This window comes from Lactuca saligna, chromosome 1, assembly GCF_052625555.1.
Source record: "Lactuca saligna cultivar CGN05327 chromosome 1, ASM5262555v1, whole genome shotgun sequence".
Classification (NCBI taxonomy): domain Eukaryota; kingdom Viridiplantae; phylum Streptophyta; class Magnoliopsida; order Asterales; family Asteraceae; genus Lactuca; species Lactuca saligna.
The window spans coordinates 22623794-22646629 of NC_136417.1; the positions used below are offsets into that span (position 1 = coordinate 22623794).

Below are 22836 nucleotides of genomic sequence, written 5' to 3' on the forward strand. Positions count from 1 at the left end.
TCAAACTTAATGGTTTCGACATCGTTCTGGGAATGGATTGGCTTAGCGCCAATGACGCTGAGATATTATGCAAGAAGAAGATAGTTAAAGTAAACCCACCAGAGAAAGAGTCATTTATGGTGTATGGGGACAAACGCCGAGTAAATTTTGGAATCATTTCCCTAATGAAAGCCAGGAAGTGTTTGACCAAGGGATGTACATCATATGTAGCATTCGTGATTGATGCTAAGAGGGAAAAGAAGGTGATGTAGAGTATTCTAGTGGTGTGTGATTATCCAGAAGTATTTCCCGAAGATCTTCCTGGATTACCACCTGATAGACAAGTGGAGTTCAGAATAGACTTGCTACCAGCAACCACGCCAATAGCAAAAGCACCTTATCGATTAGCACCAAAGGAGATGAAGGAACTGATGATGCAACTTCAGGAGTTATTGGACAAAGGTTTCATTATACCTAGTTCATCACCCTGGGGAGATCCGGTGTTATTCGTGAAGAAGAAAGATGGAAGTATGAGAATGTGCATCGATTACAGAGAGCTGAACAAGGCAACAATAAAGAATAGATATCCGTTGCCAAGGATTTATGACCTGTTTGATCAATTACAAGGTTGAAGTTATTTTTCGAAGATCGATCCAAGGTCAGGATATCATTAGCTGAAGGTAAGAGAACAAGATATCGAGAAGACTGCATTCAGAACTAGATATGGGCACTACGAGTTTTTGGTTATGTCGTTTGGACTAACCAATGCTCCATAAGCATTGATGGATTTAATGAATAGTGTTTGTAACCCGTTCCTTGATAAATCCATGATAGTGTTCATAGATGACATTCTGATTTACTCGAAAAGCCAAGAGGAGCATGGCAGACACTTGCGAGAAGTGTTAGAAGTCTTGAAAAAGGAGAAGCTGTATGCAAAGTTCTCCAAATGTGATTTTTGGATTCAAGAAGTTCAATTCTTGGGTCACGTGGTCAACCAGGAAGGGATAATGGTTGATCCAGCAAAGATTGAAGCTGTGATGATGTTGGAACAACCGAAAAGTCCCACGGAGATCCGAAGCTTTTTAGGATTAGCCGGATATTACCGAAGGTTTATCCAAGGCTTTTCTTCGATTTCTACTCCATTAACAGCTTTGACCCACAAAGGAGCTACTTATGCTTGGAGTTATAAGCATAAAAAAGCTTTCGAGAAGCTAAAGAAGAAGCTATGCGAGGCACTGATACTTTCTCTACCTGATGGAGTTGAAGACTTCGCTGTCTATAGCGATGCGTCTGGTGTTGGGTTGGGTTGTGTTTTGACCCAAAGAGAAAAGGTGATAGCATATGCATCTCGACAGTTGAAGGAGGATGAAAAGAACTACCCCACTCACGATTTGGAGTTGACAACCGTAGTTTTCGCTCTAAAAATATGGAGGCATTACCTCTATGGCACGAAGTGCAAACTTTTCACTGATCATAAGAATCTCCAATATCTCTTTAATCAGAAAGAGTTAAATATGAGGCAACGACGCTGGCTAGAGTTACTCAAGGACCATGACTGTGAGATACTTTACCACCCCGGTAAAGCTAATGTTGTTGCTGATGCTCTTAGTCAGAAAGTCAATATTGAGAGAAAAAGGCCAAGAGCGTTGAGAATTGAAGTTGTCTCGACAATTGTGGAGAGTATAAAGAAAGCTTAAGAAGAAGCTTCTGAGAAAAATGACCGCAAGGAGGAACGTTTAGGTAAAACGTTAGTGTTTGGTATAAACAATGACGGACTGAAGGTGTTCCAAGATCGTATTTGGGTACCTAAGTCAGGAGGAATAAGAGATCTTCTGATGGAAGAAGCTCACAAAACCGTGTACTCGATTCATCCTGGCAATACTAAAATGTATAGGGACCTGAAACCCTACTATTGGTGGCCAACGATGAAGCTTGATGTTGCAAAGTATGTGGCCGAGTGTGTGACTTGTGCGAGAGTCAAGACACAACATCAGAAACCATATGGGAGTTTAGAACCTTTACCTGTGCCTATGGGTAAATGGGAAAACATTGCGATGGATTTTGTCACCAAACTACCCAGAACAAAGAATGGTCACGACATGATTTGGGTGGTCATTGATCGCTTCACTAAGAGTGTGCACTTCATAGCAGCCAATGAGAAATGGTCTATGGAAAAGCTTGCGAATTCTTACGTGAAGGAAATTGTGAGGCTTCATGGTGTTCCGTTAACGATTGTATCGGATCGTGATAGCCTTTTCACCTCAAGGTTTTGGAAAAGTCTACAAGAGGAAATAGGTACCAAGTTGTGTTTAAGTACAGCTTACCTCCGCAGACTGATGGTCAGAGTGAAAGAACAATACAAACACTTGAAGATATGCTGAGGGCATGTACCCTAGAATTCCTAGGTAACTGGATGAACATTTACCTTTGGTAGAATTTTCCTACAATAATAGTTTCCACTTGAGTATAAAGATGGCACCTTATCAAGCTTTGTACGGACAGAAGTGTCGTACGCCGTCTTGTTGGCTTGAGGCTAGGGAAAAGCAGTTTATGGGTCCTGAGATGTTCCATCAAACTGCTGAAAAGTTGAAAATAATTGCAGAAAGAATGTTAGCAGCTCAGGATCGTCAAAAGAGATATGATGACAAGAAGCGAAGGCCGATGACTTTTGAAGTTGGACATTCGGTTTTGCTTAAAGTCTCGCCGTGGAAGGGACTTATAAGATTTGGTAAAAGGGGAAAGTTGAGTCCAAGGTTTATTGGACCATTTAAAGTTCTTCAGAGGATTGGGAACCAAGATTACAAGCTCGAATTACCCAAAGAACTGAATGGAATTCACAACACTTTTCATGTGTATTATTTGAGGAAGTTCACGGGAGAAGTTCCCGATATAATTCCAATTTATGAATTGAGAATTGATGAAAAGAAGAGGTTAATTGACGAACCAAAGGCAATTGTTGACCGAAAGACTAAGAAGCTTCGATGCAAGATGGTCGAATTAGTGCTTGTCCGTTGGAAACATATGAATGGGTCAAATCTCACCTGGGAAACAGAGAGTGACATGTTGAGTTGTTATCCGCATTTTTTTTGTTGATGTGTGATTCCGGGGACAGAATCATCCTAAGGGGGAGAGAATTGTAACGCTCACGTTTCCAGGCTAGGCATTATCCTTGATGTAATAGTCTAGGTTAACCCCTGTAAATCTTTTTGTAACGCCCGAAGCAAGTCCCGAAGCCCCAAAGATCCCGAGAAGTGCAATTCCCGAGCCGAAGCTCTGCCCGCGAGGAGCCTGGTTTTTGTGAAGATCTTCCAGATCTAACAAAGAATACTACTTCTACAAGCCGTAGTGCTGTCCGATCATCTTCTAATCAAGTGAGTATGTGATTACTTTCTTCTAATGCATAATTACAAAGTATTTATACGAAATACATGTTATGTGTATATTTTGTGTTATATGCGTGAATGTATATTCACTTTCTTCTATCTCATAGATCTGAGTTATTCTCTATGAAATACGTGTTATGTGTGTGTGCCTTATCTGTTATATGGAATATGTATTGATTGAGAATGCTATACAGGTTTTAAAATATATATAAAAATATATATTTTTATCTACTAATATGTCGGGTAGAACATGGGTAGATAGTTGTGTTATAAACAGATGAGAGGCCTTGATGTTGTTTTTGATTCAGTCATCTAGCGGAGTTTAGATGACGACCACAGACTTTTCTAGACAGTCCTATGGAACGCTAGAAGGTTCGCCACCTGTAGGTGTTAATGAACTTGGGTGTTCATTTGCTGTACTCCATCCCCCTCATGGTTGCCTTATTTGACATATATTGCCGGGAAACCCCCGATTTCATGTGTTGTCGCCCCGATGAAATATTCTTAGACTAGGTCTCTTGTGTTTATTATTTTAGGGACATAAAGTGAGAATAACAGGAATGGGTAATTGGGTTATTGTTGGTTGGTGGAATTAAATATAATTATTTATTGTGGGTTGAAAACCCTATATGCTCACCAGGCTCCCAAGCCTGACCCACTCAGTTTATTTGTATTAAAGGAAGTGGCGCAAGGGCATCAGATGGATGGATCATAAGTTGTTTTGTTTACAAGTTTGTATATGTACATATTTGTTGAATGACTTGTAATGTTATCATTATGCTTTATGGTATGTATCGGAACATGACATCCCGAATTTTGATTATTTTAAAAGAATAAATGACAATCGGTCTTTTCTGGCCGTGATTTTTGGGGATGTCACATACTAACTACTCCTCAAATCATGCATAATGACACGTTTTATAACATCAAGTTACTAATGCATTTCCAAGCCATCAATGCACAACAACTCGTAGTAAATAACTCATATATCTCGGTTTGAAGATTATATGATATTATCGTCTCACAATTACTCGTGATAAATTCCATGAAGTAATTCAAGTGAGCGAGGGTTGAATCCAATACTCAAATCTTATTTCAGGAGCACTCATGGATGGTGTCGCGTACTCTTGCTATGTATAACTCCTTAGAAAATATACAAGCCAACTCATGACAGTCTTATTTTATACTTACTTCCAACGTATGATCGACTGTGGATAGTTTGAATAATTCTTATTATTCTGGAAGTCAAAACATGTAAAGTGAAACAATAGTAAATAATTGACACAAGACAGTAACTTTTCTTATAAATAAAACTCCTTTTATTTAATCATCAAATGTCAATTACAATTTTACTATTATAAGTTTCTATTTATCTAACCACTAAAACTAATATCATCCGTTAGCCCAATGCCCGTTGCATGCTGCAAGTGCTTAACCCTAGTCAGTCCCTTTGTAAGGGGATCTACTGGGTTGTTTTTTGATGATATCCTTTTCACCACGAGGTATCCTTCTTCTACTAGATGTCTTACGAAGTGGTACTTTATGTCGATATGCCTAGATCTACCATGATCTCTTGGTTCCTTGGTTACGGGGGCCACCCTTTCATTATTGCAGAAAATCTCCATAGGCTCCTTTATGGATGGAATGACTCCAAGGTCTCCGATAAAGTTTTTCAACCATATCTCCTCCTTCGCTGCTTTACTTGCTGCTATGTACTCTGATTCACATGTTAAATCAGCTATAGTCTCCTACTTGGAACTTTTCCATGTCACTGCTCCTCTATTCAGGTTAAATATCCAGCCTGACTGAGAGCGGAAATTATCTCTGTCAGTTTGAAAGTTGGCGTCACTATACCCTGTCACTCCCAAGTCATTAATCCCACCGAGGGTAAGGACCTAATCCTTAGTCCTCCTCAGATACTTAAGAATTTTTTTAACCGCACTACAATGAGCTTTACCAGGGTTCCCTTAATATTTGTTGACCATGCTCAAAGCAAATGACACATTAGGGAGAGTACAAGTCATAACATACATGATCAACCCAACTACGAAAGCATATGGTATATGACGCATCTCTGCTATCTCATCCCCTGTACTCAGACTATGACTCTTACTCAATTTGGTATTGCTTTGGATAGGTAAGTCACCTTTCTTGGATCCCTCCATGCTCAACCGTTTCAACACCTTGTCCAAGTAGGTAGTTTGACTAAGTGTTATTAGTCTTTTACTCCTGTTTCTCAATATCCTTATCTCTAGAATATAAGTAGCTTCTCTGAGGTCCTTCATCACCCCAAGCCAGGACTAAACCTCCTACAAGGTTGGGATGTCGTTTCCTATGAGCACTATGTCGTTTACATATAGTACCGGAAAGCTAACTATACTCCCACTATCTTTGATGTATACATAGGACTCATTCTCGCTTCTCGAAAATCCAAACTCTTTGAATTTCTCATCAAAACAAAGAATCCATCTCTGAGATGGTTATTTCAATCCATATATGGATTTCTCAAGCTTACACACTCTATTAGGGTACTTTGCATTGACAATACCCTCTGGATGACTCATATAAACATCTTCAACCAACTTTCCATTAAGGAAAGTGGTTTTGAAATCCATGTGCCATATTTCATAATCATGAAATGCAACTATGGCCAACATAACTCTTATAGATTTAATCTTTGCTACTGGTGAGAAGGTCTCATCATAGTCAACTCCTGGAGTTTGAGTAAAGCCCTTTGCAACCATTCGTGCTTTATATGTGTGTAGTTTCCCATCCATGTGGGTCTTCTTCTTGAAGATCCATTTGCACCTAACTGTCTTACGACTTGTTACTTTCTCAACCAAGTTCCAAACTTGATTGTCACACATGGATTGCATCTCGCTGTCCATAGCCTCTTTCCATTTAGCAGACTCAGGGCTTGTCATGGCTTCCTTGTAGTTATTAGGTTCATCCAGAATTACGAGTGTGTTATCACTGATAAATGTATCACCTTCTGTAGTAATATGGAAACCATAAAAGTCAGGTGGAACTCTAACTCTACTGGAACGCCTTAGAGGTACGAACTCGTCAATTGGTTCAACCGAAGTTTCCTCATTGGGTTGAGTGCTAGTGTTTGAAGTTCCTTCATCACTTAACTCTTGAAGCTCTTCAAGGCCAATTTTCCTCCCACCGTCCTCTTGGCATATGAGTTCTTTCTCGCGAAAGACTCCTCTCCTCGCGACGAAGAGAAGATTCTCACTCGGTCTATATAATAGATATCCAAAGGGCTTCTGCGGGTAGCCAATGAAAATACATCGCTCACTCTAAGGTTTGAGCTTGTAGTGAGTCTCGCATCTCACAAAAGCCTCGCAACCCCAAACCTTGGTGTGGTCTAATGAGGGAACTTTCCCTGTCCACATCTCGTGAGGTGTTTTGGAAACCTTTTTGGTATGGACTATATTAAGGATAGTGGCGGCAGTCTCTAAGGCATACCCCCAAAATGAGATAGGTAACGAAGCTCGACTCATCATGGAACGAACCATGTCTAGCAAGGTTCTATTGCACTTCTCAGCCGTACCATTAAGCTGTGGTGTCCTAGGTGGCTTCAATTGTGAAACCATTCCTCATTCCTTAAGATAGTCAAGGAACTCGATACTAAGATACTCTCCTCCTCAATCGGATTGCAACATCTTTATCTTCCTGCCCAATTGCTTCTCCACTTCTTGCTTAAACTCTTTGAACTTTTCAAAGGTTTCTGACTTATGCTTGATTAAGTAGATATAGCCATATCTGCCGTAATTATCAGTGAAAGTCACACAGAAGCGGTTAGCATCCCTTGTGGCGGTTTTGAATGGTCCACACACATAAATGTGTATGAGATCCTTTCACATACAAGTACCAGTGAATGGTGACTTGGTCATCTTTGTAAGTAAACAAGATTCACAAGTGTCATCCGACTTTAAGTCAAATGATTCCAAAACTCCATCCTTTTGGAGTTGGGCTATGCGCTTCTTATTGACATGTCCAAGATGAAAATGCCACAAGTATGCCTTATCCAAATCGCTGGAAGAATCAATGTGTAACACATTATTTCCTAAGTTATCTACAACCATCACAGTTTCATATACTCCATTGCAAGGTAATGCTTCAAAATAAAATACACCATTGTAATAAGCATTAATACCACCAATTTCATTATTAAAAGAAAATGTGAAACCTTGTTTATACAAACTGTGAAAGGAACATCAAAGTTTACGGTTAGAGAGCGGGTCCAAGATTGGGCACCGCTTGCAGTTAGGAAGTCTTAGAGTTAGATACTCGTTCGAAGAAACATCAAAGTTACAGTTAGAACTTAGGATGAAGAGATAACGTATGAAGTCATCATGTGAGCCCTGTTTCGTTGATGATTCTGGGACTTAATCATTCTAAGGGGAATATAATTGTAACGCCCGTAGATCCAGGATAATCAATTTATAGATAATAGGGGTCGAAAACGACTTTTCGACAAAAGATTATTTAGAATAAATAATCTTAACGAAGTTGTAGAATATGTCTCAAGGGCTCCATACATATAAAGAACGCCGAAATCCGAGTTATAACGAAGAAGTTATGGACTGTCGAAGTTTTATTGTAAAACCTACACGACACCGGGAGACGTAAATAGTGAATTTACAATGGATGACTTATTAGCCTTATAAATCTAAACAAAATTTGTAGTATACGTTAAGCTGAGAATGTAAAAAAAGAGAACGCCCAAACCTGACTTCGTATGAGGATGTTATGAATTTTCTAAGATTTGGCATAACAGTGCACGACCCGAAACTCGAATTTTAGTTCGAGCGGTTTTTGGCCTACGCGACCTAAATGAGAGTTGAATATCTCATTAATAGGAACTCAACGATAAAAAGAAAGACGAAAATGGAGTCCGTATGTAGAAGTTATGAATTTTACGCGGACATTTAACAATATAATCTCCTCGTACTATTAAATTTAAGATCGGTCGAGAATTAGCCGACGAAGTCAAAATCAAAGTCGTAGATCTTATTTTTACCTATGCTTGGATATAAAGAACGTAAAAAACGAAGCTCGTATGTGAAAGTTACGGATTTTAGAAGCGAAAGTGTGATGTGCGAAAATCGGTGACGTGGCATAATCTTGGCCATTGCTTTCTGCCCAAGTCTTGCCACCAGATGGTGACATGTGGCACCAAGTTCAGCCATATTTTGTCCTATAAAAGAACCTCTCCCACCCTCATTTTCTTCACACCTTTCCCATTCTTTCTTCTATTTACTCTCTCTCTAGACCCGAAACCCCCCCAAAAGCCTAGGGAACCTCCCTAGCACGAGGTGGAAGCCCCGGAGTGCTCAACGACTCCGAGAAGAAGAGCTTTTCGGATCGGGAAAGCTGCTCCAAGCAAAGCCCGATTTTCTATAAAACCCGTTGTAAGTAAGCTACGCCTACGCTATTTTTAATATAGCTTTTATTTATAATAGTAACGTTATTAGGAACTTATAATAAGTACTTGGGCTATTGTTATGGGTTATATAAGTATTGCTTAACGCTTATATAATAGTAATAATAGCTAGACTATTAATTAGTCTTGGCGAATAATAGACTAAACTCTAGTAGTAATAATACTAGGTTTCGTCAAAGAAAATTATTTTTAAGAAGCGAAGCGTTGTCTGAGTTCGGAATCACCACCTTTTCAGGTGAGTGCATAGTCCCTTTCATCTTACACATAGATATAAAATATTTTAATATAAATTACGTGCTATGTGTGCATATTGTCTGAATACTTGTTGTTCATGCTGGGTGAAAGAATTTTATACACGTTTTAAATGATTTAGACTGTATATGTATTATATATCTTCAAAATGTGTTGGGTAAAACATGTGTATATGTAATAGTTGTTGTGTGACCAAATAAAAAAAATAAGAGGCCTCGTTATCGATGTTATTGATGATCCAGTCATCTATCGAAGTATTAGATGATGACCACAGACTATTCTGGACAGTCTAGTGGAACGCTAGCAGGCTCGCAACCTGTAGGTATTTATTTGAATTGTGTGCTCACCAGCAGTACTCCATCCCCCACATGGTTGTCTTATTTGAAATGAATTGTTGAGGAACCCCCGAAGCATGTGTTGTCACCCTGATGAAAGTCCTTAGACTAGGTCCCTTGTGTTAGATGTTTTAGGGACGTAAAGTGAGGATAACGGGAACGGGTAATCGGGTTTGTTTTGTTTGATAAAGTTAATAAACTTATTTATTGTGGGTTGAAAACCCTAAGTATTCACCAGGTTTCCCAACCTGACCCACTCAGTTTATTTATATCACATGTGTTGATATGAAGTCACATTACACTGAGAGATTAAGGAGATATAAATCACTAGTGATAATGAATGTAAGTTTTGTTTATGCTTATGTTTCTATATTGATGATGATATCCAAAATGTTTTAAAAGGAATAAAAAATATTTTTCTTCGGAAATGTCTTGATAACGTATTTATCATATTATACTGGGAACAAATTCCACAACATTTTTATTAAAAGAGGTACTTTGATTTTTATAAAGCATAAAGAAAAACTGGTCCTTTATGACCATGAAAATGGGAATGTCATAATAAGCCCCTAGGCTATAGTCGTAATTACTAAAGAAGTACTAGTTTACTATAACCAATAGCTCTGATATCAATCTGTTACACCCCCGTCTGACAGCGGAAACGCCGGACTATGCGACATTAGGACGTTGGATCACCGATATTGAAAACATACATTAAACAACACCAAAACAATATGTAACATAAATATCACTTCCATTATGGATAAACATGTTACATCAAAATATGTTTATAAAATACTAGAATTTCTAATATAAAAGGTGTCTTAAACAGTTACGCATACCTATAATGATAATAAGTCTTCGGTAGCTTCGTCGATCAACCACTGCTTCAGGGAGTGTAATCTCCCATCTCTCGGTTTCTAAAGAATATACATGGTTTTGAAAACATCAACATAATGATGGTGAGCTCACAAGTTTTTATACTTTGAAAATACTCTTTATACATAATTTTGCTAAGTTGTAAAAGTATTTTGATTCTTTGATTTGAAAAATAGTGTTCTTACTTATCATGGGTACTTGGTTTTCATAATTCTCATTCATCCTGTGTACTATTAATGTATCCATATTTTAGGAGTATACTTAAGGAAATGAGTGCTTCTAAGAGCAAGTGGCAAGAGTGAACTAAAATTAGGTTAGTTGGATTTAATCCAACCTTTACCTATATCACTATGTACTTATGAACTAAATAGAGTTGTGATGTTTCATTTTATAATTATAACTAATCTATAGTTATTTTAAATAGATATTCTTAGCAAATCCAGGCGGAGTGGCCATATAGTCATTATTATAGTCGAGTAACAAAATAATTTTCTACTATTATCCTTTTAGATCGAGCGTAGCGATGACATAATATACTACTATAATCCGTGCATAGTGACGACCTATTATCCGTTTGAATTGAAAGTAGCGATAACATAATATACTACTATTCTCCGTGTGTAAATTACTTATTATCTATTTGAATAGAATGTAGTGACTACATAATATACTATTATTCGTTTGAATATTTGGTAGAGTAACGGTTATATATAATGATATTCCTTTGGCTAACACTAGGTACTATGTTACCCTAGAGAAATGACCAAAGTAACGACTAGGAACTATGTCACCATAGTGATTTATTCAGGATAAAGACTAGGTATAATATTATTATAGAGTTTGGGGAGAGTATCTAATATCATCCTATTGTTTGAGTAGCATAACGGCTTGGCGTAATATTATTCCTATGATTTTGGCAGGGTAACCGCCACACCCTACGACCGCGACGGGTAATGTTGGGGCTTGAGATTAACCCTACGACTAGACATAATATCATCCTAATGTTTCATGCACTTTATAAACAACTAATATATTATAAATAATAATATTTTGTAAAATCGATAATGTAGTATTATAACATGTATTCCATCCCCTTGTACAACTTTTAAAAACTTGTATAACCAGGGCCGTGAACTCACCCTTGTAGCATGCTTTACTAGACCCTAGGATCGTGACCGGTGGTTTCGGGATCGAGATTAACCAAAATTGAGTGAAAGGATTTTAAATAATAATTATAAAAATATAAGAAATTTTATAAAATAAAATGTAGGGAGAAAAGAGAAATCAGTCGTAGGAAGCTCATTATGAATATAGGAGGAAGTGAGGAGGGTTGAGCATCTCTTTATAGTGCGAACAATTACGAAGCACGCTAAGATTTTTAGGAGGCGTATCATGCACATGCGACATGGCTCCATCTGCTATGTAACATGTGGCTGCTTTCTCCTGGTCCGTGTATCCCCCTCCTCTTCTAGAAGGCGTGCGCGCTGAGCATGCCCCAGAAAATTTGGTTTTAGTAAATTACGTAACTTCTTCATACAAGCTCTGTTTTCAACGTTCTTCATATCCACACGTAGCTATCGACGAATAGTATAACTTCCCTTTAGGTTGTATTGGCTAATTCTGACTTTATTTTTAACCCTTATTTTTATATGTTTATCTGATTTTGCAAAAATTATCTCTTCCGTACGGACTCCAATTTTTGCATTCTTTTTCTCACAACTCTCATCTCGAGGAGTACTATGGTTCTCCTCTTGGTGACTTTAGCTAAAAACCAACCATTCTTTTTATAGCTTTTAACCTCACACATTCCTTGTGTGCAGTTGATTTGTGAATCTTATAAAATTTATATCTAATTCATATGGATTCAGATTTTTACGAAATTTATATTTACAAGATCAGAAAGACGCTTACTTTTGGAATATGTTATTATTTCCTTGTCAACACTTATTTTTATAGATTGCGTTCAATTTTAATGATTTTTCTTAGTTAGTTTGATACGAATTTTGTATTTCTATCATAGATTGATATTATGTTTAGGCAAAATTGCAAAAATGGTCTTTGTGGGATGTATTTTTTCCGAGGTTTAGTTCAAACCTCAACTTTTTTGGTTGTGTGGTTCTTTGGAGCTAGTTTTGTTGTGTTTTTGGTCCCCTGAAAAATTGAAAAGACTAAATTACCATTTTGTTACTTTTTTAGGTTTTTTTGGATTTAGTTTAATGTTTTATTAAATTCGAATATGGGGCCCACCTCTCTATCTATCTCTCTCTCTCTCTCTCTTTATATATATATATATATATATATATATATATATATATATATATATATATATATATATATATATATATATATATATATATATGCACAAGAAAAAACCCATCTAAAAAATTTAATCTTCAGTTTATCAATTCAATAATCACTTTACAAAACATGTTGTTCGATTGTATAAGAAAATGAAGAAACAAACTGAATGAATCGTGACTAATCCAACAAGACTAGCATTCTGTGGTTGATTCTGATTCAAATGGCTCGTCACAACGGACTCGCAACTCGTAACTTTTGAAGGACGAGTCGAATGAAAAAGCAAGATGAATCAACTTTATAAAACTTAAAAAGGGTAATGCGAATCGTTTTCAATGAAAATTGCTTACATTCTGAGGAGTATGTTGGCTAAAAAAGCCATTTTCATACACCAGATGCGACACGTTCTTCTGTAATCGATGGTTTTCTTCAATGAGGAGTTTGTTCATCGTTGATAGTTTATGATTCATGCCTTGAAGGCGTGAAACTTCTATCCTCTTTTTCTCTCTGTGCATCTGTAGTACAAAACAAGATAAATGAAACAGAGCATGAAGATAAACACCATAATGAAGAACATGAACACCATAACCAAAAATCAGGACATGAAAATCTATAAAGTTGAAGAGGAAGAAGAGATAAAGTTTTGTAGGTTTTGTACCTTTGATTTTGAAACCAAACTTCGATCAGTTTAGGCTCAATGTTAGAGAGACTAGGTCATGCATGTATGAGTTGTTGATAGAAGGAACTAGGTTTTCGTTCGCAAAATCCCCCAAAATAACAATGAGCAGCTGATGAAATCAAAACCCACACTAACAACAACAACAACATATTTTGGTGCGATAAACCAAAAAAATGGTTCCTTTTTCCTGATTCATGATTCCCGATTCTTTAGTGACTTTAATGATAATAATTTAATACCCTTTTTTCGATATCGAATTAAACACATTCTTAGTTTTCGATTCTTCTGATGCTTGATTGCTTTCAAACCAAACAATCAAAACCAGCAAAAAACACAATAATCTAAATCGGTTTTACCTGCTCCAATCATCCCTAACCTCTTAAACGTCTTGAATTGTTTAACTTGAAGCAAAGAAGGAGACAAACAACATGTTAAATGCTAACCTAATTTTTGAGATGGGTTTTTTCTGGTGGAGAGAGAGAGAGAGAGAGAGCCCTATATTTGAATTTAATAAAACATTAAATTAAATACTAAAAACCTAAAAAAGTATCAGAAGGGCAATTCAGTCTTTTCAGTTTCCAAGGGACCAAAAACATAACAAAACTAGCTGAAAATGATCACAAAGCCAAAAAATTCGATCTTTGGACGAAACCTTGGAAAAATACGTACCACATGGACCATTTTTGTAGTTTTGTCTATGTATTAAATCTATTAGATTTGACGTTTGTCACTTTTAGCTATTAATGACCGGTGACAATTTTCGCAATAGTTACAATATTTCTGGAATTGTTGAAGATCTTTTTGTGTTTTTAAAATTGGCTATTTAACGATGTAGATGATGTCGTGTTTTCATTAATGATTGATAAATGATTTCAAAATTGTTTGAAAGCAGAATGGGATTTCGAGACTAGTAAATGGTCTTTCGATAATTTGAATGGAGATTAAGAGGATTAGAAAATTGACATTCTATTATTTATGGATGGACTGAAATTGAGTAAACAATTATTTGAATGAACGAGTCTTCGTTGTTGAGCAGACTCGGATGTGTGTATAAAACACTGACGTCGAGATTCATTTCTATGTAGTTTAAAAGGAAGAGGAAGATGGATTGTATGATGGGTCAAGAAGATAAAGATTGTTTTATTTGAAGAGTCAAATACCACTTCAACAAAATGTCTAACTTGTCATGTCATATAGGCAATTAATCTGCTGAAAAGGTTAAAAATGACTAAATTCAATACATTACCTGTTTTTTTTTACACTTTTTTATTCGAAATTTTTTAGATTTTTTTGTAAATTTTCCTAAAATATTAGGATTTTTCTGAATATTTCTCAATTATATATCATTTATGTATATATAATATAGGCAATAGAGACTATTTCTGTAAATATTTGATAATATAAGAAGGAAAATTGTTGTAGGGGTTAAACTTGTAACTTTTCTAAGACAACAAAAATTTTAAATAAATGAAAGATGGATAGTTTGTGAATAAGAGAGAAGAGTCTAAGGACCAGTTTGTAATTTGGATAGTGTTTGAAAATTAATGAAAAACCCATTGGCCATTTATGTAAATTGGACATTTCGGCATGGCGTAACATAGTAATAGGCCACGTGAAAAACGGCAACAATTTTTATTATATAAATATATACAAAGGTACAAAAACAAGATCAAATCTGATCTTGGGACACACAATATAAGATATAAGATAAACTAATAAAAATTCGCCACAACTTGTTCACACTAATGGGGTGTAATTAACAACACCTAATGAATTAAGTCTATATATATAGGCATACACCCAATCCTATCCATACACAACCTGTTAACAAATTGCTTAGCTTGTAGGATTAATTAAGAAATTATGTTTTTGTCATTTGATCTCCCTCTTTTTCCTCTTATTTTAACCATAATTGTGCTACTATTCATTCCTTATAAAATGTTTTCATCTGCTTCGAAGACCCACAAAAACCAACCACCATCCCCAAGAAAGCTTCCAATCATTGGAAACCTTCATCAACTAGGCTTGAACCCCCACCGTTCTCTTCAGGCCTTAACCCAACCACATGGTCCGCTTGTGCTCGTTCAACTTGGCAGTGTACCCGTGCTTGTAGCCTCAACAGCTGAAGCAGCCCGTGAAATCTTAAAAACCCATGATATAATCTTCGCCAACAGACCCAAATTAAGTATTCCTGACACGCTTACTTATGGATCTAAGAACATAGCATTTTCTCAATATGGAGAGTATTGGAGGCAGGTGAGGAGCATTGCAGTGCTTGCGCTTCTAAGCAGTAGAAGAGTTCAGTCATTTAAACGAGTGAGAGAAGAGGAGACTCGTCTTTTGATCGACAAGATTGGAGAAAATTGTGGTTCTTTAGTTGATTTAGGCGATTTGCTAAATTCGCTTACAAACAATATAGTTTGCAGGGTTGCTCTGGGGAGGACATATCATGGGATGAAGTTCAATGACTTGTTGGCAAGGTTTGCATATCTGCTTGGTGCCTTTTCTGTTGGAAACTATATTGGATGGCTGTCATGGGTGGATCGACTGAGTGGTCTAGAGGCAAGAACTAAAAAAGTCGCTGAAGAATTTGATGAGTTTCTCGAGAGTGTTCTTGAAGAACATATAAATAAGAAAAGAGCAGTGGAAGGCGATATAGGTGGTGAAAACTATGAAAACCAGGATTACATTGATATCTTACTCGATGCTCAAAGAGAAAATACTACCAACTTTATCCTTGACAGAGACATAATTAAAGCAACTATCATTGTAAGCTTGTTCAACGTCTTACCACTCTCTTTAGTTAGTCATGGAAAGACTAAAACTATATAGCTAGCATTATTGCTCCACACATACATTATACTAATATGTTTTAGGATCATTAATATTCATGGTTAAATAATTTTTGTTTTTGTATATCTTGCAGGACGTATTTGCTGCTGGAACTGATACTACATTCGCAGCCATAGAGTGGGCAATCAGCGAGCTAATAAGACATCCAAAAGTAATGAAAAAGTTGCAGAAAGAGGTCAGTGAAATAGCGCAAGGAAAATCTATGATCACTGAAGAAGATTTGGAAAAAATGCATTACTTACATGCTGTCCTCAAAGAGACTCTCCGGTTGCATACTCCACTCCCGCTACTCATTTCTCGAAAATCAAGAGAATATGTGAAATTAATGGGGTATGACATTCCATCAGGTACTCAAGTGATTATTAATGCTTGGGCAATAGGAAGAGATCCTTCACTCTGGGATGATGCTGAGGAGTTTAAGCCAGAGAGGTTTCTGAATAGTTCTATTGACTTTAAAGGGGTGCACTTTGAGTTCCTTCCATTTGGTGCTGGAAGAAGAGGGTGTCCTGGTATTCAGTTTGCAATAGTTATTAACGAGCTTGTTTTGGCTAATCTTGTGTACAAATATGATTTGGCATTGCCAGATGATGTGAGAGGGGAGGAACTGGACATGAGCGAGTACACTGGCCTTACACTCCATAGAAAGTTCCCTTTACTCGTTGTGCCCAATCCTCACTTCTAGTAGTTGCCAAATGTAATCAGGGGTAAATCTAGGATTTGAACTCACCACCGGTGTCCAATTTAAATTAGATGATAATATAACTAGATCGATTTTTATTTGGGTGGGATCGCAATAATATCATCTAAATGTAACTATAATATTAATTTTAGGGGCAATTGTCATAAAAGCTCTTAAATTTTCATAAAATTATCCGTTTTAGCTTTTGGTGTTTTTAGGTTTATTAAAGCCTAAGATTTTGTGCAATGGGTTCATTTATTGCATTTATGGTTTTACCTGTTTTTGCAGTAACCTTCACCTGAGTTGGCAAGCTGAATTTTTTATGAGTAGTTACTTTTTTTTTTTTTTTTTTTTTTTTTTTTTTTTTTTTTTTTAATTCTTCTTTCCAAAAATTCCCAATATCTTAAGCTATTTTCATGACGTCTCCTGCAAATCCTCTTCTTGTAAACCCTGTTGCATAGAAAAAACAAAGATTCAGTCATGTTAGTACCTGAAGCGAGTAAGGAACATTGTTGCAATACCCAGTTGCTAAACGAACTGAGTCGATTTCTAGAATGTCTCAATTGATGATCACGACTGAACTCTGGTGGAATCTTTTGATTCCAATGACAACTTTGATGTCCCCTAAATCGGAATGAGATGAAGCCAACAAGTTACAAGACCTACCAATAGCAATGTCTAGTCGCGAGGGTCGTGATTCCGATTCCAGACACCATCGTTCTCGGTTCGATCGAGAACCTAGGTAACAATATCATAGTATTTTGTATCTATTGCACTTTCGTTATTAGTGTCATCTAAGTACAAGAACTGGATGCTTCGATTGATATTCTTTACTGCTAGACACCGTATCCAAATTTTCAAGAATCTGATTTGTGTTGATTTGATTATTGTGACCAATTATTTGCTCTTAAGCTATGAGGCGTGTTGCTAATGGTTTTGGGTTGAATCAATTATAATTTTTTGGAGAATCTCAATGTGATTTGGATGCTTAATTTGTTGGTATGGGGTTAAGTAATTTTTGGATGTTTCCAATCATTGATCAGTAGGTAAATTTGTCGCACAGGTAAGGCTACACCATGCACTGCATACCGCGGTAAGAAGCGGTATGTGGTAAACAGCTTACCGAGGTGCCAAAAAAAAATGCAAGAAGGGTCTCTTCATGTATAGGTTGGCCACATGAAAAATGGGGAAGGAGCCATTTCTAGCCGTTGCCAACGGCTAGAAATTGGTATTAATTTTTTTTTTCAAAAAACACTATAAATACAACAATTCTATTACATTTTTCATGCAAAAACCACCGTCTACACAACTTTTAAAACCTTTGCATTTCAAAAATGAATCTAAAAAGCCCTCAACTTACTGCTCGTAGCAAATCTCATGCAAATGTTCGTCTGGTTGAGTCGTCGGTTTATTGACCACAAATGGATCTATCTTCAATTTCGCACCGCCTCTAACTCCTACCCCAACAATTTATCTATCAACTAATACCACAACAATAGTACACTACGCAACCACTTAGCCCAACCACATTTCAAAAAATTTCCCCTTCCTCCCGGAATACGGTCACTCATCACAGAAAGATGAATTTTTCTGGGAAACTCAACCGGATCCTGAACTGTAACGCCTTATTCTGAATCATTTCCTATTTTGAGGTGGTGACCAAATATTGGTTATTATCAGGCATAGGACCTTTGATGAAATGAGATCCAGACCTGTTTGGATGTGGGTGATGAAAATTTAGATGATCTGGGGGTTCGGTTTGTGTTTTGGAGCCAATTGTTATTTTGGTAAAGTGTTAGCTCGGACTTTTATGGAAATTGGATTTTTGTTCAGGAAATTTTGAGGCGATTATGAGATGATAAAAGTGTGGAGCTTCTTTGTAACACTCTGTTCCGAATTGACTCCTAGTATGAGGTCGTGGCTCGAAGGTCGGTCATTATAAAGATTATGGCTTTTGTGAAGGTAAGATCTAGGCCTATTTGGGTGTGGGTGATGTATTAAAAGTGATTCGGGTGTTCGGTTCGTATTTTGAAGCCTAGGGGTATTTCGGTAAAGTGGCAGTTCGGGATTTTGTGAAAAATGGATTTTTGTTTGGAAGGTCTTAAGAAAGGTTTGAGTTGTTAGATGTGTAGGGCTTCTCGTCACCTTTCCGTGGATATAAGGATCATCGGAATTGGGCTTATAGCGAAGAAGTTATGGCCTTCGGAAGTTTCGTGATTTTCAGGCTTATCCAAGTACACGGGGCGTACACAAAGTGTACGCGGGGCATACTACTGAAGAAGATAGTATGCTGGGCGTACCTTGGAGTACGTTGGGCATACTGACTAGGATGGTCGCGAATGTCCCTCTGAGTACGTTGGGCGTACTCCAGTCAGATCAGAACCCTATTTTAGGGTCTTGGAACCTATTTAAGCTCCTTATCTCATAACCTAACCCTAATATCTTAAGCCTCCATCCCTATTAACCCTAGAAATCGTCATATATCATCTATGGGGGCATTTTGAGCTTATGGAGTCCATTTTTGGGGTGTTTGATTCATTTTCAAGAAGATGGAGTTTGATGCAAAGATGAGGATCAAGGAGGAGCTTATGGATCTGGCTTTTAGGACTCATTCTCAGCTTGATGAAGGTATAAAGCTTTGAACTTGATCATTCATCTCTTAGATCTACAATTTTTGGGATTTGGTTCCTTTTTGGTCCCAAAGATGAAGCTTTATGGTTCAAATTTGATTCTTAGACTTGGGGTTGCCACCCTTGATGCTATTTGAGTCCCTAAGATAGAAAGTTGTCATCTTGAAGGTCTTATTAGGTTCATGCATGAGTTAGGGTCACTTTTATGGAAGTAGAATGCCATTTTTTGAGTTTGGGTTTGTTTGGGGCATGCAAAGTCACCAAGTCAGTGACTTTATGGTTTAGAAATTAAGTATAGCTTAGATATGTGATTTAGACTGATGGGGCCAAGTATTAAGCCCTTAATTGATTTTGGGCATGAGTTGTTTGTACGTTGGGCATACTATGTAGTACGCTGCGCGTACGGTCCATTTGCCCATTACGCAAAGCGTACAGAAGAGGTACGCTGGGCGTACGCTCTTAGGAGGACTTAGGCCTTTGTGGATTTCGGACCTTTGGGCCCTAATGGTTTTGGGTCTGGATTTGTGGTTTGTTGGGTCTGAATGTAACTTCGGCCAATATTGGAATAGTTGGACCTAATGGGCTTTGTAGCCCAATCTAGAAATGGATTTCACATTTGTGGGCCTCAATTTACGCCAATTCTTGGATTAGATTGTTGTGGGACTTCGTGGGCCAATTGGGGACAAGTTTATTGACTAAGAAGAATATTGTGCTTTAGTATAAGGTCCATTAGAAAGGTCCGGGCTCAATTTGGAAAATTGGGCCATTGATGGTTTTATGGACATCAAAATGTTGGACTTTTGTTTGGGATTTGGGCCTTAGTTTTAGATCATACTGGGCCAGGGGTAAATGATCATTTTACCCCATGCATGGATTAAGGATTATGGTATATGACCCAATTGCTAATTGGGTATATTGATTGGTAGCAACATCTCGGGAAACTGGCAGGGTAGTAGCTAAGGAATTCATGCGGGAAGCTTCTGCAGTGCGAGGTAAGTCTCCTCACCATACCAATGGGTCTAAGGCACCAAGGTCGGCCCATTTATCTAGTTGTGATGATTTTTACGAATGTGCTATTGATAAATTATGTATTTATGTGTGGACCATGCGGGGGTTCCCATGGAAAATTGTTATATATGCAGTATGCTAGTTGATTGTGTGGTATTTGGTATGCTAGTTGTCTTTGTGATACTTGCATGGAAGACCCCGGGGGGGGGGGGGGGGGTCCCGAGGCAATCGGATATAAGCCCATGTGGGGTTTCCTATGGCTTTCCAGGCTAAGACCATCTGCGGGTTCCCATGGCAGTGGGCTAAGACCACGTAGGGGTTCTAGTGGCACCCGATGTAAGACCTTGGAGGGTTTATAGGGCATCCTTATATGTTTGTATGTTTATATCATATGTTTGTATATATATATATATATATATATATATATATATATATATATATATATATATATATATATATATATATATAGCTTTCATTATGTCTTGTTTGGCAGGGAGACCTTGTGGGGGTTCCTAAGGCAGGAAGACCATGTGGGAGTTCCCATCGCATATAAGACCACAGGGGTTCGCGTGGCACTAGGTGTAAGACTCCTGAGGGTTTCCATGACTTCCTTATATGGTTATATGCAGGGCTTATGTTGTAGAGATAGCTTTTATAGCTAATATGATATGTGTTATGTGGATTGTGTGTGGGGTATGCTCTGCGGGACTCACTAAGCTTTGTGTTTATGGTTTTCGGTTTTGGTTTCAGGTATCATCGATTTGGAAAAGAAGAGCTCAGATTGATCGCAGTGCGAACACCTATGATTTCCGTAATGAATGATTTTGGGATGAACTCTGATAAATGTTTTACTTTACGATGATTTGAAATCTTTGACAAATCTTTAGCGAAGTTTTAAGGTGCTCGAAAAGGAAGACTTCAGTGAAGTTTTGAAGGCACAAAAGAAGGTGACATAGCTGCAGTAAGCTATGGAAGCAATGAATGAAGTTTTTGAGATACATTTGATGGATTTGATGAAGAAAAACATTGTGATGAAGACTTAACTTGGGGTTACACCTATAAAATTCAAGCAAATTTTAAACTTTTTAAATCATTTAAAAACCGATATGTAACATCCATACAAATCAAGCCAATTTAAAAATTTTTAAATATCCAAAATACCATTTATTATTACAAAGTGTTTTAAAAATAGTTTAAACATCAGAGTTCCCAGAAATCATAATCATAAATAGAGGAAGTGTACAGTCATGCCTTCGCCTTCCCGCGGTCATCCGCTACACCTGAAACAATAATTGATAAATGCAAGATCGAAGGCTTAGTGAGTTACCCCCAAAATACCAACGCCATACCGGTATAACCATATCATATAAACATATAAGCAAACACAGAATATCCATGCATTTCAAGTCTACAGTGTGGCTGGTCCGCTCGCATCGGGCCTTTAGTCCACCTGGTCCACTTTCTAAGTCTACATTACGAATGGACTGACCACACCGGGCCTTCAGTCTATCTGGCCCACTCTCTGAGCCTCGCCACGTCTCAACCGCCCTCTCGGTGCCTTCAGCCTATCCGGATCGCTTGTCGGGCCTTTGGCCTAACTATGTGCCCTCCTGGGCCTGCAGTCTATCCGGTCCGCTCTGGGTATGTTGGCCTAAAGCACGAAGCTGGACCCGCCTCAACCTAACCCCCATACAAATCAAACCAACATGTTCACATAAATATCATGCTCTAGCATGTATATAATAGACAATTATAATGATCTAACAGATAACTATCATAGAATCATCCTATATACCAGGATACCGACCTAAACCAGGTCACTAGACATAATACCATCCAAACTACCAGGATGCAGTTCTAGCAGATCAATAAACATATCAAACAAATACCCGGATACAAATCGGATAAAGGGTCGGTCTTGGTACCTTAGATCCTGTTGATATAGTAAGGATAACTCACCTCGCAATGTCGGTTTAAACTGAAGCATCAACTCTCGAAGTGCTGTCTCACCGAAAATCCCGAACTATCCAAATAAAAAATGATGAGTCAACATATAGGATAACAATCCTGACTAAGGGGTCCATATAGTCCATTTTTCTTTTCTCTAATTTGGGCTAAGGCCCAATACCAAAACAAAACACAACATTAGGTAGGCTTTCCATGCCTACTAATGGCCCAATTTGCTAAATTGGGCCTAATCCCTCTAATGCGCCTTAACCTAAGCCCAAACATCTTCTTGGCCGACATTATCTGACTTCTGATGGCCCAACAAGTCCCAAGAACCAAAATCCCCTGCATGGCCCAAACCGAGGCCCAAAACTCACAAGGCCCATATTTGATGAGTACGTTGGGCGTACTAGCTAAATGGTGAGTATGCTGGCCGTACCTGCATTTACACTCATCGTACTC

General features: G+C 37.7%; 1 protein-coding gene across 1 annotated transcript; it reads left to right on the forward strand.

The window, feature by feature from the left end:
- The first annotated feature begins 15091 nt into the window (after window positions 1–15091).
- LOC145048662 (cytochrome P450 Tp4149-like) lies at window positions 15092–16889 on the forward strand. The gene is made up of 2 exons (XM_078997236.1): window positions 15092–16026; window positions 16184–16889. Exons 1-2 carry the CDS (start codon window positions 15121–15123, stop codon window positions 16790–16792), a joined length of 1515 nt encoding a protein of 504 aa, XP_078853362.1. The 5' UTR covers window positions 15092–15120; the 3' UTR covers window positions 16793–16889.
- The last annotated feature ends 5947 nt before the right edge of the window (window positions 16890–22836 follow it).